Source organism: Plecotus auritus, assembly GCF_963455305.1.
Source record: "Plecotus auritus genome assembly, chromosome: 9".
In the NCBI taxonomy this organism is placed as follows: domain Eukaryota; kingdom Metazoa; phylum Chordata; class Mammalia; order Chiroptera; family Vespertilionidae; genus Plecotus; species Plecotus auritus.
This window is the reverse complement of record NC_137783.1, coordinates 85,335,491-85,346,611: the sequence shown is the minus strand read 5'-3', so window position 1 is coordinate 85,346,611 and position 11,121 is coordinate 85,335,491. Positions and strand designations below refer to the sequence as shown.

The window sequence follows — 11,121 nt, the reverse complement described above, 5'->3', positions numbered from 1 at the left end:
AAGGGAGAATTCATAATTCATAAGACTGACATTTTAATTGACTTCCTAGAAAAAAAATCTCTTCTTGAGAGTTCTTTACCCTTCCCTGTCTTTGTAGCCTCTTGACATGGTTTCCAGATGTTGGGATTTCATGGATTAGTGTCATTTACAACATTGGGGCACTGACATTTATTTGGCATATCTGCAGATGTCTCTGGTTGCCACGACTGAGGATGTCCTACTGGTATCTAGTGGGGAGAGGCCAGGGATATTGCTTAGTATTCAAAGATGCACAGGACAGCCTCTAGTAAATAATTATCCAGGTGATCATGCCAACAGTGTTATGCGTAAGAACCTTTACTTATGCATAACAATGTGCACATACTTAACACTACTGTACTGTATGTTAAAAATGGTTAAGATGGTAAATTTTAAGATATGCGTATTTTAGCACATTTAAAAAAAACCGCCATGGGTCATGATAGTCTAGGCCCAGAGAAAAGTTCTATTTACAAGTCAACTTTATACTCTTTTGATATAAATAAAAATGTAACGTCTTTGCTTCAGTTAGAGCTTACCTTATTGTTAATATTGGAGTATGGGGTGAGATATATCACAGAGCTCATATCTCAGATACCATAGGAGAGCCAGTCTATCTACCATGTTAGGGATTTGTAAACAATGGGCATAAATGAATGCTGGCTAACTTAAAAAGAGAAAAAATGTATGAGGAGGTAATGCAGTCCGTTACAAAATCTGGAAGAGATGCCTTGCACCCAAGCTGTCTGTAGGACAGCACCCAGGGCAGCTTCAGGGATCTATTTGGGTGCAGGAATGAATAGGTAGCATCTCCAGAACCCACTGCGGGATGGATTCGCTTCAATGTTTTCAGTGGAGTGTCTGATAGGCCAAACTTGGGTTCTGTATTCCCCTAACAGGCCAGGCAGCGTGTGGCATCCCAAGTGATGTTCCTGTATACAGTCCCTGTCCTCCAAAGTAGAATGAAAGGATGCTGGGTAGGGAAAAACAACGATATCCATTTCAATTGCAAGATATATAGTGCCCCAAACCAAAGTGCAAACAGGCAAACAAACAAAAGAATATGCTTTAATCACTTCTATATTTGATTACATATACCTGATTGAAATCATTTAACCTCTCTTCATCTGTTTAGTCATCTATAAAATGAGGAACTTGAATTCAATGACTTCCAACTTCCTTTTCATTCTGCCTTTATAGACTCACTACTTTAGGTTGTCAAAGGGTCTTTGAATTCCTATTTATATATACTTCATATTTTGCCTAAATTATAGACTTGCCCCTTCATTGGATCTAACCTTAGAATGGTTTTCTAATGGCTTTGGTGGTAGTGTGTGTGTGTGTATAATTTATATTAGTAAGAAAGTAAATTCCAATTCTTTATCCCTCTACTTATAGAGAAAACTATGCATGGGTGTGGGAAATGTAGAAGAGGAAGAAAGGCTGAAATGGCAAAACCTTTGTCAGCTATGTGTCCTGCTAAAGAGTTTAGCCCTGCATAGAGAGTGATTCTTCCAGAGAAACACATTAGTGAGTCTCTGTGTATGGAAAGGGATGCTGGAGCTGAGTGGGCCTTAGGAAAACAAGTTTGTGGAGGAAGTCAGAATGAATGGAGTCCAGAGACTTGAGGATTAGGGAGAGATATGGTAGGACTTTGGAGCCTGCAGAGGTAAGTGGCCAGTGAGAGATTTCCGATGCTGGGATAGATAAGGATTTGAAGGATGGGGATAATGTCTGTGTTGTTTTTTTCCCATTAAATTAATTGTACTTGTGCAATATAAAATATCACTGTTGATGCAAATCTTCAACAATGTCAGTAGTCTCACAAAGCCTGTGGGACTCATTTGGAGAAGGTTAAAGAGAAGAGGGTGAAACTGATATCTTGGTTGGTATGAGGCAGAGGAAAGGGAACACAGAGCAGCTGTGGCAGGAGAGACGCCATGAAATCAGGAGGTCAGGGGTAGGAACATGGAGCCAGAAGTGACTGTGGGAATGTAAAACCTTGGAAATTCACATACATTTTGTGGGAAGAACTAACTTTTCCAGAATACTTGGAGTGAGAGCTTGGGCCCAAGGATAAGGGGCTCTGAGTGTACCTTTGGGCTACACTAATGAACAATAAAGGGTTGGAGCTCTCTCCTCACCTACCTGGTGATAGGGTGAAGTGCAGCTGAAGGCCCAAAATAATGCGGTGGGATATTTTTTTAGTCTTATTTTTTGATTTCGTTGCATAGCATGTCTTCTCTTGACATAGAAACAGTGCTCCCAAATATAAATCATTTTACTATGAAATTAAAATTGTATTTATTTTTTTCTTTAACATTCATTGACATCTTCTAAGTATAAGTTGCTTAGATAAGTAAGATACAATTGTGCTATAAAAGAGTTTATCTCCAGAGAGAGAGAGAGACATGCAAAAGTCAACCACAATACAAGGAAAGATGAAATAAGTGCTAAATGGAGTGCAGGAACAGTGGTTCTTAATTCTGGCTGAGGAACAATGATATAGAATCCAATGAATGAATGTGTATTCTCCCTGAAGTTTCTAATTCTTCAGCCACTTCTCTTTCCTGTTAAGAGAGAAAATAAAAATTTTTTTGACATGGTATAAAATATATAAAAACCATCATAAGACTATAAAAACTCAATAAATGTCATAATTGTGTATAATTTGTCATTCACCCAACCCAGTTTTCTGTGCCTGGGACAAAGGTTTTGAAGAACAACCCTCAAAGGCTAAAAAGGCAATTTTGTGTAGGATATAGGCCTGGGGGTCAGGTATATCTTCCATCTTGCCAGCTGTATAATTTTGGGCAAATCACTATTTAGCCTCCTTTAATGCTAAATTACCAATCTGTAAAATGAGGATTATAACAACTCCTTGAATTGTTGGATTAAATGAGTTAATGCACATGAGTGCTTGGTACACTGTAAATACTCGGTGCATTTCAGCTATTATTTTCACTATTCTGAGAAAAGCATTGGATAATTTCACATTTATGAGTTTAATCACATTCTTTTGAATTTATATTTTCTGTTTGTATCACTTTTTGAATTAATGAATTCCCTAAATTTAAAACCTATATAATTAAATATTACTTTCATTTGTCCAGAAGTTACATCTTTTCTTTTTGTAAATTTATCTTTATTATTGAAAGTATTACAGATGTCCCCCTTTTTCCCCATTGACCCCCTCTACCCTGCACCTGTCTCCCCCCCGCCCCAAGTTACCTCTTCTCAACTTTGCCTAGGGGCAGGCACCTCACTGTCTCTAATACTTAAGGATTTAATGCATTAGTCTGTTTTCTTCTAATTAGTCTCATTCTGCCTCAGAATCTTTTTTAAGTCCCTTTCTAATTTTCTTTGGGTTCTAAAACAGTTATAGATGCCATAGAGTATTCCATGAGTTCCACAGGTTTATATAAGGGAAGGTACTTTTCCTGATTTGTTGACAATAACCTTACCAGCAATTGTCAGTGTTTTGTGAACTTTTTAGAGAGCAGCAGCTCTTTGAGTCACAACTTGAAGGTACAGTTCCATGGTATTTTTCAAAATATGTTCTCTGAAATGCTATTCTGTGAGGGCACAATTGGTGTTCCATAAAAGAAGATTATAATTTAGGAAGCATTGCGTTAAGCAGGAGTTCGTTAGGTACTCTTTTAATATCTTATGCACCTTAAATACAGTAGGTAGGGTTTTTAAATTTGTTTCTCCATAGCATTTTTAAAAATTGTCTTGTAGACTAGCATTCTAGGAAAAAAAATTGGGAAATACTGATAGGTAGTAAATTCTAGTTTCAATGGACAGCTTATTCCATTATCTTATTGGAATAATTTTCCCCTAAGGACATTCTTATGTGGAAGCACATTCATTGCTCTTCTGATCATTCAGAGATACTTAAGTGAACTCTTTGCATTGTATTCTTATCATCTTGATATTTTTTTGGAAAGGTTTGATTATATCTGTGGACTTAAAAATATCATTCTGTATTCTTCTTTCCAAATTGCTTTTGCAAACATACTAAGTAGCTCTGGCCAGGTAAATAATTTGGTTGGAGCATGGTCCCCATGAACCAAGGCTGCTGGTTTCATCCCTGGTCAGAAGAAGCAACCAATGAATGAATGCATAAGTAAGTGGAAGAATAAATTGCTGTTTCTCTCTCTCAAAACAATATTACTGAAAACTTAAAAATCAATATCCTCATAGTATAAAATAGTCTGGTTAAATTTTGAGTATCTAAGGTCTCAATTTTTTTTCCTCAATGGGCTTTCAGTGTAAGTTCCAGTGTGTTTTACCAAGTAAATACCCATTTCCCAGTCTTTCTCACTCAAGCTTAATCCAAGGAGATAATGTGAAATCCTCCTTATTTGAAATCATAGATATTACCATATAATTTCTGAATTCCTTCGATATCATCCTGTGATAGTTTGAAATCCTTGGCATCTCTATCTTCATAGGTTGGATACATCACGGCATTAGTATCAGACGAATGACCCAGGCCCAAAGAATGGCCAAGTTCATGAGTGACAGCATACAGGAAGTTAATTCCTATAACCAAAGAGCAACAAACAGTAACTATGAAAATAACTAGATATATAATACAATATGTAATAATAGATAAGGCAGTTATAAAAATACCTACCTCCAAAGTTTACTTATTTGTTTCAAGGCTTTCATAAGGAGGGGGAGGGTTTAGAGGAACAATAGAATAGTAGTGTTTTAATCTCATCACTACTTCTGTGTTTTTTTTTTTTTTTAAGTAATGTTTTTCTGTCTATTTGCTTCTTATATCATTATTCAAATTGCAGTATTCTATAGAGGAAAGCAAAGGCTTTAGAAGCATTAAGATTTGGGTTTGAGCCCTAACTGGTTTGGTTCAGTGGATAGAGCATCAGCCTGCGGACTCAAGGATCCCAGGTTCGATTCCGGTCAAGGGCATGTACCTTGGTTGTGGGCACATCCCCAGTAGGGGGTGTACAGGAGGCAGCTGATTGATGTTTCTCTCTCATTGATGTTTCTAACTGCCTATTCCTCTCCCTTCCTCTCTGTAAAAAAATCAATAAAATATATATTTTTAAAAAAGGCTTGGTTTTACAATGCAGCTCTGCTGCTTATTAGCAGGATGACTTTGTACACATTAATTGATATTACCGAGTCTCACTTCCTCATTTTTTGAACAGAGATAATAATTCCTGCCTTGCAGATTTTTCAAAATAATTAGAGTTTCCCAGTATCTGAAAAACAATGGCTACTCAATAAGTGGTAGTGGCTTTGGATAGCAGGAGAAAGAAACTTGGCTTTGCAAAAGCAAGACTGGAAGGCAGGATCTCCAGGAAATGCTGGGTTTTGCTTTTTATTCATTAAGTTGTATTACATATAGGTGTTCCTCTCTCTCAGACTCATAGGAAGGCTTTTCAAATAAGGGGGAGTATGAGAGCCTGAGAGTTTGAGTGGCCAGAGTTCCACCTGTGGTGCGTTAGATTGAAGAAAGCTGCCTTTAGTCTACCTTGAATGGAAAGAAAGGAGAATGAAAAAGATATGCAAGATGTGAAGTGAAGACAGTCATAATTTCACATAGGTTAGATTTTATAGCAAAGCATCACTTAAGTGGTGAATTCCCACTGCCAAACACAAGTAGTGATTTCCCTTTCAGAGCCAGTTAGTAGAATGTTTTTTTAAAGTTGTCTCCAATTAGAATTATTTATGCCAGAGCTGCTCTCCATTAGTTTTCTGATATGTCTGATTTCCTATTTTGTAAGATGATGAATATGATGGGCTGGGTTATGGTGTGGGTTCTTTCTAAACAATAGCAAATACTCAGAATTGTATATAATTCTAAAATATCATAGTCACTGCTCCTCTTTTTCCTTCAATTAAAAAACTTAAATTTGGAGGGAACATAAAGAAAGAACTATAATTTATTGAATTATTAATATTACTCAAGCCATGTATAAGCATTATCTCATTTAATTCAAATAAAAATTCGGTGAGATGGGAATTATTTATAGTCCCATTTAATAGATGAGGAAACAGGCTCAGAGAATGAATAACTTGCCAAAAGACACAAGAGAGTCGTTGGTAGAGGTACAGTCAAGTGACCCCAATTTGCTTGACTCATAGCCTGAGCTTCTATCTTCAGTATATGTAACATTATGGGCACAATAAATAAAATTACACATTTAAATCACATAGTACAGTGGTTGGCATTTATCAAGGGCTCAAGAATTATTAATAATCAAAGCAAATATTAAATTAAAGTTAGTATAAGAAGTTCTGGATTTTAAAAAGGATGTAGTAGAAGAGAGATGGGATGCTGTACCTATACTGGTACCATCAGTCCAGCGTTCATCCTCATCAAAGTGGGCATCTCCTCCTAGGCCTGGTCCAGGTGAGAAGGCATGAGCCAGTGTGTTTCCTGGTCCATCAAATGGGTAGGCATCCCCGTGAGCTGAAAGAAAATAGAGCCATTGCCCTTAGTGACTGAATATATCTCCACTCATTTTATTTATTTATTTATTTATTTGTTTGTTTGTTTGTTTGTTTATTTATTTATTTTTAATCCTCACCTGAGGATATTTTCCCACTGATTTTTTAGAGAGAGTGGAAGGGAGGGAGGTAGGAGGGAGGTGGGGGGGGGGAGAGAGAGAGAGAGAACGAGAAATATCAATGTGAAACACATTGGGTTGTCTCCCCTCCCCAAAATATTTCTTTTCATTCTGTTCTAATATTTAAATGCCTGGATGCTGTGAATTTAGCTGAAATTGAACATCAACCACAATATTGATAACACTGAAGAGAATGTGCAGAAAGCACTGATCATGGCATTCATGTTTTCAAGAATAGATAAACTGGATATGGCCTGATACCAATTTGAAAATAAATACATCTGCATCACATTCAAATCCATTTAAGACACCTTGAGCATGGTTCTCCAGGAAATGGTCTATACAAAGATTAAGCTAGGTTTTTAAGAAAAGTTATACTATAAGGTACACAAGTTACTTGTTGAATATAGTTCTCACACTCATTTGTCATCCTGCTACCATCTGGTCAAACAAAGTGAAAAAACTTAGAAGCAACCATAAATTAGATGTGAATGTATTTAAATTCCCATTTCCAGTAAGCTTTCAATATGTTTTAAACTGTTCCATAAATGTGTGTGTGTGTGTGTGTGTGTGTGTGTGTGATGATTAATGCTACAAAACGGGGTTGGTAACTTTTTCTGTGATGGCTAGACAATCAGTAATTTAGGATTTGTTGGCTTGATGGTCTCTGTCACAATTACTAAACTCTGCCATTGTAGCCCCAAAGCAGTCATAGACAGTAGGTAAATGAAGGATTATGGCTTTGTTGTAATAAAAATGTATTTACAAAAGTAGGTGGTGGGCTGGATTTGGTTCATGGGCCATAGTTTACCATCCCCTGCCATAACATGTGGCTCTAAATGTACCAAAAGAGCTGTACTAGCATCTCTCTCTCTCTCTCTCTCTCTCTCTCTCTCTCTCTCTCTCTCTCTCTATATATATATATATATATATATATATATATATATATATATATTTACTTATTTAAAGATTTTAAATTCTGAACAGGGGAGGGCACTGGTATAAATAACGAGTAAAATAGCACTGTGGATTAGCTACAGGAATCTTCCTTACCTCCTCTTGCAAAGCCAATCATGATATCAGCAATTCCTAATCTAATTCTCTTGAATTGCAGAGGGATCTCTTTGCTCCACATTTCAAAGGCCTTTTCCACTAGCTGATTCACTTTGAAATGGGATAAGTCTCGAGTATATGATATGACCCTGGTAGCAAACAAGAAAACAATGTTTGACCTCTTAGGAAGGGCTTTACTGTTTTTGTTTAAATGACCAAAGCAATACTAACCTGTAGGTGACTACTTTGGAAGTCCATTTTGGCCTATCTGGGAATAGTGAGTATTCTGCAACATCTGGCACTCCACATCTGGGCTTCTGAATGATTTTTATGATGTCAGAGCTTAACATCCCAGTTATAGGCAGGTGAAAGAATTTTTGCATCTCCTTGAGTTTGGCTCTTAAACTGTTGGCATCCCTTGTTTTTGAGTCGTATGGATAAAATCTCTTGAGATAGTTCTGTTGGAAAGAGAGTAATTGATTTGTAATCCTTGTTTATTGTCTTTTATCTTAGAAGTCTGCACGTCTTTGCCTTGATACCTATGAACTCAAACAGTGGTTTGAAAACACAATGGTTACAGAGTCACCAAGTAAAATAACTGCATTAATGAAAAGAAAATTTAATATTGATAATGAAGCACTGTCATTCTATTTCATAAGCTAAAGGAAAAAGTACCTCCATTTCTCTTTCATCCCGTAAACTGCTCTGAAGGGAAGCCCTCTGTACACTTTATAGAACATAGACTCGTCTGTAATAGCCAATCAGGAAGAGTGACTATGTCCTCAAGGTGCCTTCCCTAGCATCAGAGACCAAGTCAACCACCCGCTTCTAAGATTCTCTGGAGATTTGGTCCCAACTATGTTAAAGGGTGTTAAAGTTTTAGTCCTGGGAAAGGACATTGTAAAATTATTTAGTTTAATGTACATATTCTCCAGGTGAAGAAATCAAAGCTCATAGCAACTAAATGACTTGCTTAGAGTCACATATTGAATTAGCAGCCGAATAAAAAAAAACAACTAGTAGCAGAACTGGCACTGAGTTTCCTGACTGCCAGTCCTGTGTTCTTTCCACCGTTAAATCTCTGGTAAGACCCACGGTGAGGCTGCAGGATAGAGCAGGTCTCCCGGTGTATTCCACACACAGTTGGTCTCTGGGTATTTCTTAAGGGACCCTAGTGTCTGGATATGAGGACAGCTGCTGGACTAAATAGGAAGAAATAAAAAAGTGAATGCAATAACAACAGTGGCAGCTGTGGCCTCACAAGAACGTTTATTAAGCCCTTACTAGTGGCAGGGACTACCCTAGGAGCTTTACATACTTACCTCATTGAAACCTCATAACCACCCTGTGAAGTAGGTACCGCATTGTTATTCCTAATTTACATGAAGAATCATGGCTCAGAGAAGCAAGTTCACCCCTTGAGTAACTGAAGGAGCCAGTATTTGAACTTGTGTTCTGATTCCAAAGCCCACTTCCTTAGAAAAATGCATTGGGCTTTCTAATGCATCAAAGTATTGTTGAAACGATTTAAACATTGGCTCACTCATTGACAGTCTAATTTGGAGTAGGTGAAATGGTTACCTGTCTCAGAACCTCTCAGGAGTATACACTTTATGTGAGTAACCTTAGTAATATTGTGCTCTCTCTTCCTGTTACCAATGATTGCATGTTCATCCATCACAGTTAGGATTTAATCTCATTTTAAAACAAACAACTTATTTTATGCATTCCAGAACTACAAGCTTTGCCAAGACACCCTCTGGAGGAAATTTCTCTGCATCCTTGATGTGAATTTTTCTGCCTTCTGTTAAACCTAGCTAACCCCACTGTGGTTTATTGGTAACCTATACACTAAATAAAGCTTAGGGATTCAATACACTTGCAAGTGTACACCTTCTAAATAGTCCACTGGGTGAAACCATGTGAAATGGCTCTTTTGGAAGTAAAAAAACACACAATAAAATATCAGTAATTTCTTATGGTTCAATCTACCTTATTAGTGAGACTTCTAAAAGTCAAAGTTAATGTGAAATAAAACCTAACTTTTCTTATGTTTAAGGCTTAAATTTGTAAATAGTACTTGAGTAAACATCCCATTATTTTACCAAATAATAATTATTTATACTTATGAGGCTGCTTATGAAGTAGTAGTATATTGGAGAGAACATGATTTTGAACCAGAAAAACTTGTCCTTGACTCCTATCAAAACTCATCTTTGAATCTTCACCAATATTCACCAAGTAACTTAACCTTGGCTCCTTACTTTTCCCGGGATTGAGCTAAGGATTAAATGACATAACATATATGAAGTACTTTATAATTGTTACACGATAGTTGGTATTGTTATTACTTCATTTATTCATTATAATAATCCTGTGAGCTGTAAAACACATAGTATGATATTTATAGTATGATTATTTCTATTAGACACATGAGAAAACAAAGTCAAAAGTTCATATCTTGCCCATCATCTACGCATGAAGGTGTTAGAGCTGTCATTTCTACCTGTGTTTTCTGATTTCAAGTCTCTCCATTGCAAGTAGTCCGCATTGTAAGAGGCAGCTCTCTGGTCTTTATGAAAAGAATTTCAAGTTACAATAAATAATTACTTCAATTTCTTGACTAGGAACAATGTTTCAGGTACTGTGCTAAGTGCATCACGAAACCCCCATTTGGTTGATAGCATTATAATATCCTAATTCCAAATTAGTAAACTGAAGCTGAGAGGAATTTAATAACATTCCTATGCTAATAATATTCCTCTACATAGTGAGTGAAGGTGGAACTTGAACCCAGTTTGGGGAGGCACTAAAGCCTGCTCGTAATAGCTGCTTGATTAAAACATATATTGCCTTTACAATAGAATCACTACTCAAATTGAAAAGCATACTCCCTAATGCTGATAGCAAGACCGTGGAGCCCCAGGTGAGTGGGCCAATGACATACCTGCGCCTGTTCCCACTGTGGCTCGCTCATGCCTCCTGCCTCGGGGGGAAGCGGTAGAGCCAGGCTGCTGGGCAGCAGACACACAGCGCACAGCAGGGCCAGCTGCATAGCTGGGTCCAGGGATGGTTTTCAGGCGTATGGTTGGTTTGGTGTTCTCTTTCAAAGGCTGGAGAGATTTATATAGCTTCTCAGCCCTGAATGTTAAAATAGGTGACTCATTTGAGTGTTTTCTTTCTTTTTGGTGTCTACAGAACTTTGAAGTGTGTGCTATTTTTCATTAATGACAACGAGGAAGTATTATATTTTTGTTGGCAGGAAGCACACAATGTATTTGTCCTTGGATTCCCCCCCCGCCCCCGCTTTCTGCCGTATAAATTTAATCCATGAGAAAACACATTTTATTTGCCAGAATCAATTGTGACTCAGGCATATCTTTTTTTAAAATTTATTTTATTTATTTTTTCTTTATTGATTAAGGTATTACATATGTGGCATATC

General features: G+C 37.1%; 1 protein-coding gene across 2 annotated transcripts; it reads right to left on the bottom strand.

Annotated features, from left to right (window-relative positions):
• Positions 1-1,071: 1,071 nt before the first annotated feature.
• MMP7 (matrix metallopeptidase 7) lies at positions 1,072-10,870 on the bottom strand. 2 transcript variants are annotated; one of them, XM_080688417.1, is made up of 6 exons: positions 10,624-10,870; positions 7,908-8,134; positions 7,677-7,825; positions 6,338-6,466; positions 4,405-4,566; positions 1,072-2,588 (listed from the first exon to the last, which is right to left on the bottom strand). In XM_080688417.1, the coding sequence occupies exons 1-6, from the start codon at positions 10,729-10,731 to the stop codon at positions 2,572-2,574; spliced, it is 792 nt and encodes a 263-aa protein (XP_080544543.1). In that variant the 5' UTR covers positions 10,732-10,870; the 3' UTR covers positions 1,072-2,571. The 2 variants fall into 2 exon arrangements, with proteins under 2 accessions (XP_080544543.1, XP_080544544.1); XM_080688418.1 differs by having other exon boundaries at positions 2,302-2,588; positions 6,350-6,466; positions 10,624-10,778.
• Positions 10,871-11,121: the final 251 nt, after the last annotated feature.

Bases quoted from the DNA above. Each gene is read 5' to 3' on its own strand.
- MMP7 (XM_080688417.1), bottom strand. From the start codon at position 10,731: ATGCAGCTGGCCCTGCTGTGCGCTGTGTGTCTGCTGCCCAGCAGCCTG. The intron at 8,135-10,623 runs GTATGTCATTGG...TCTTTCCAACAG, and splicing joins CACAGTGGGAACAGGCGCAG to AACTATCTCAAGAGATTTTA. The intron at 4,567-6,337 runs GTACAGCATCCC...CTTTGGTTATAG, and splicing joins GACTGATGGTACCAGTATAG to GAATTAACTTCCTGTATGCT.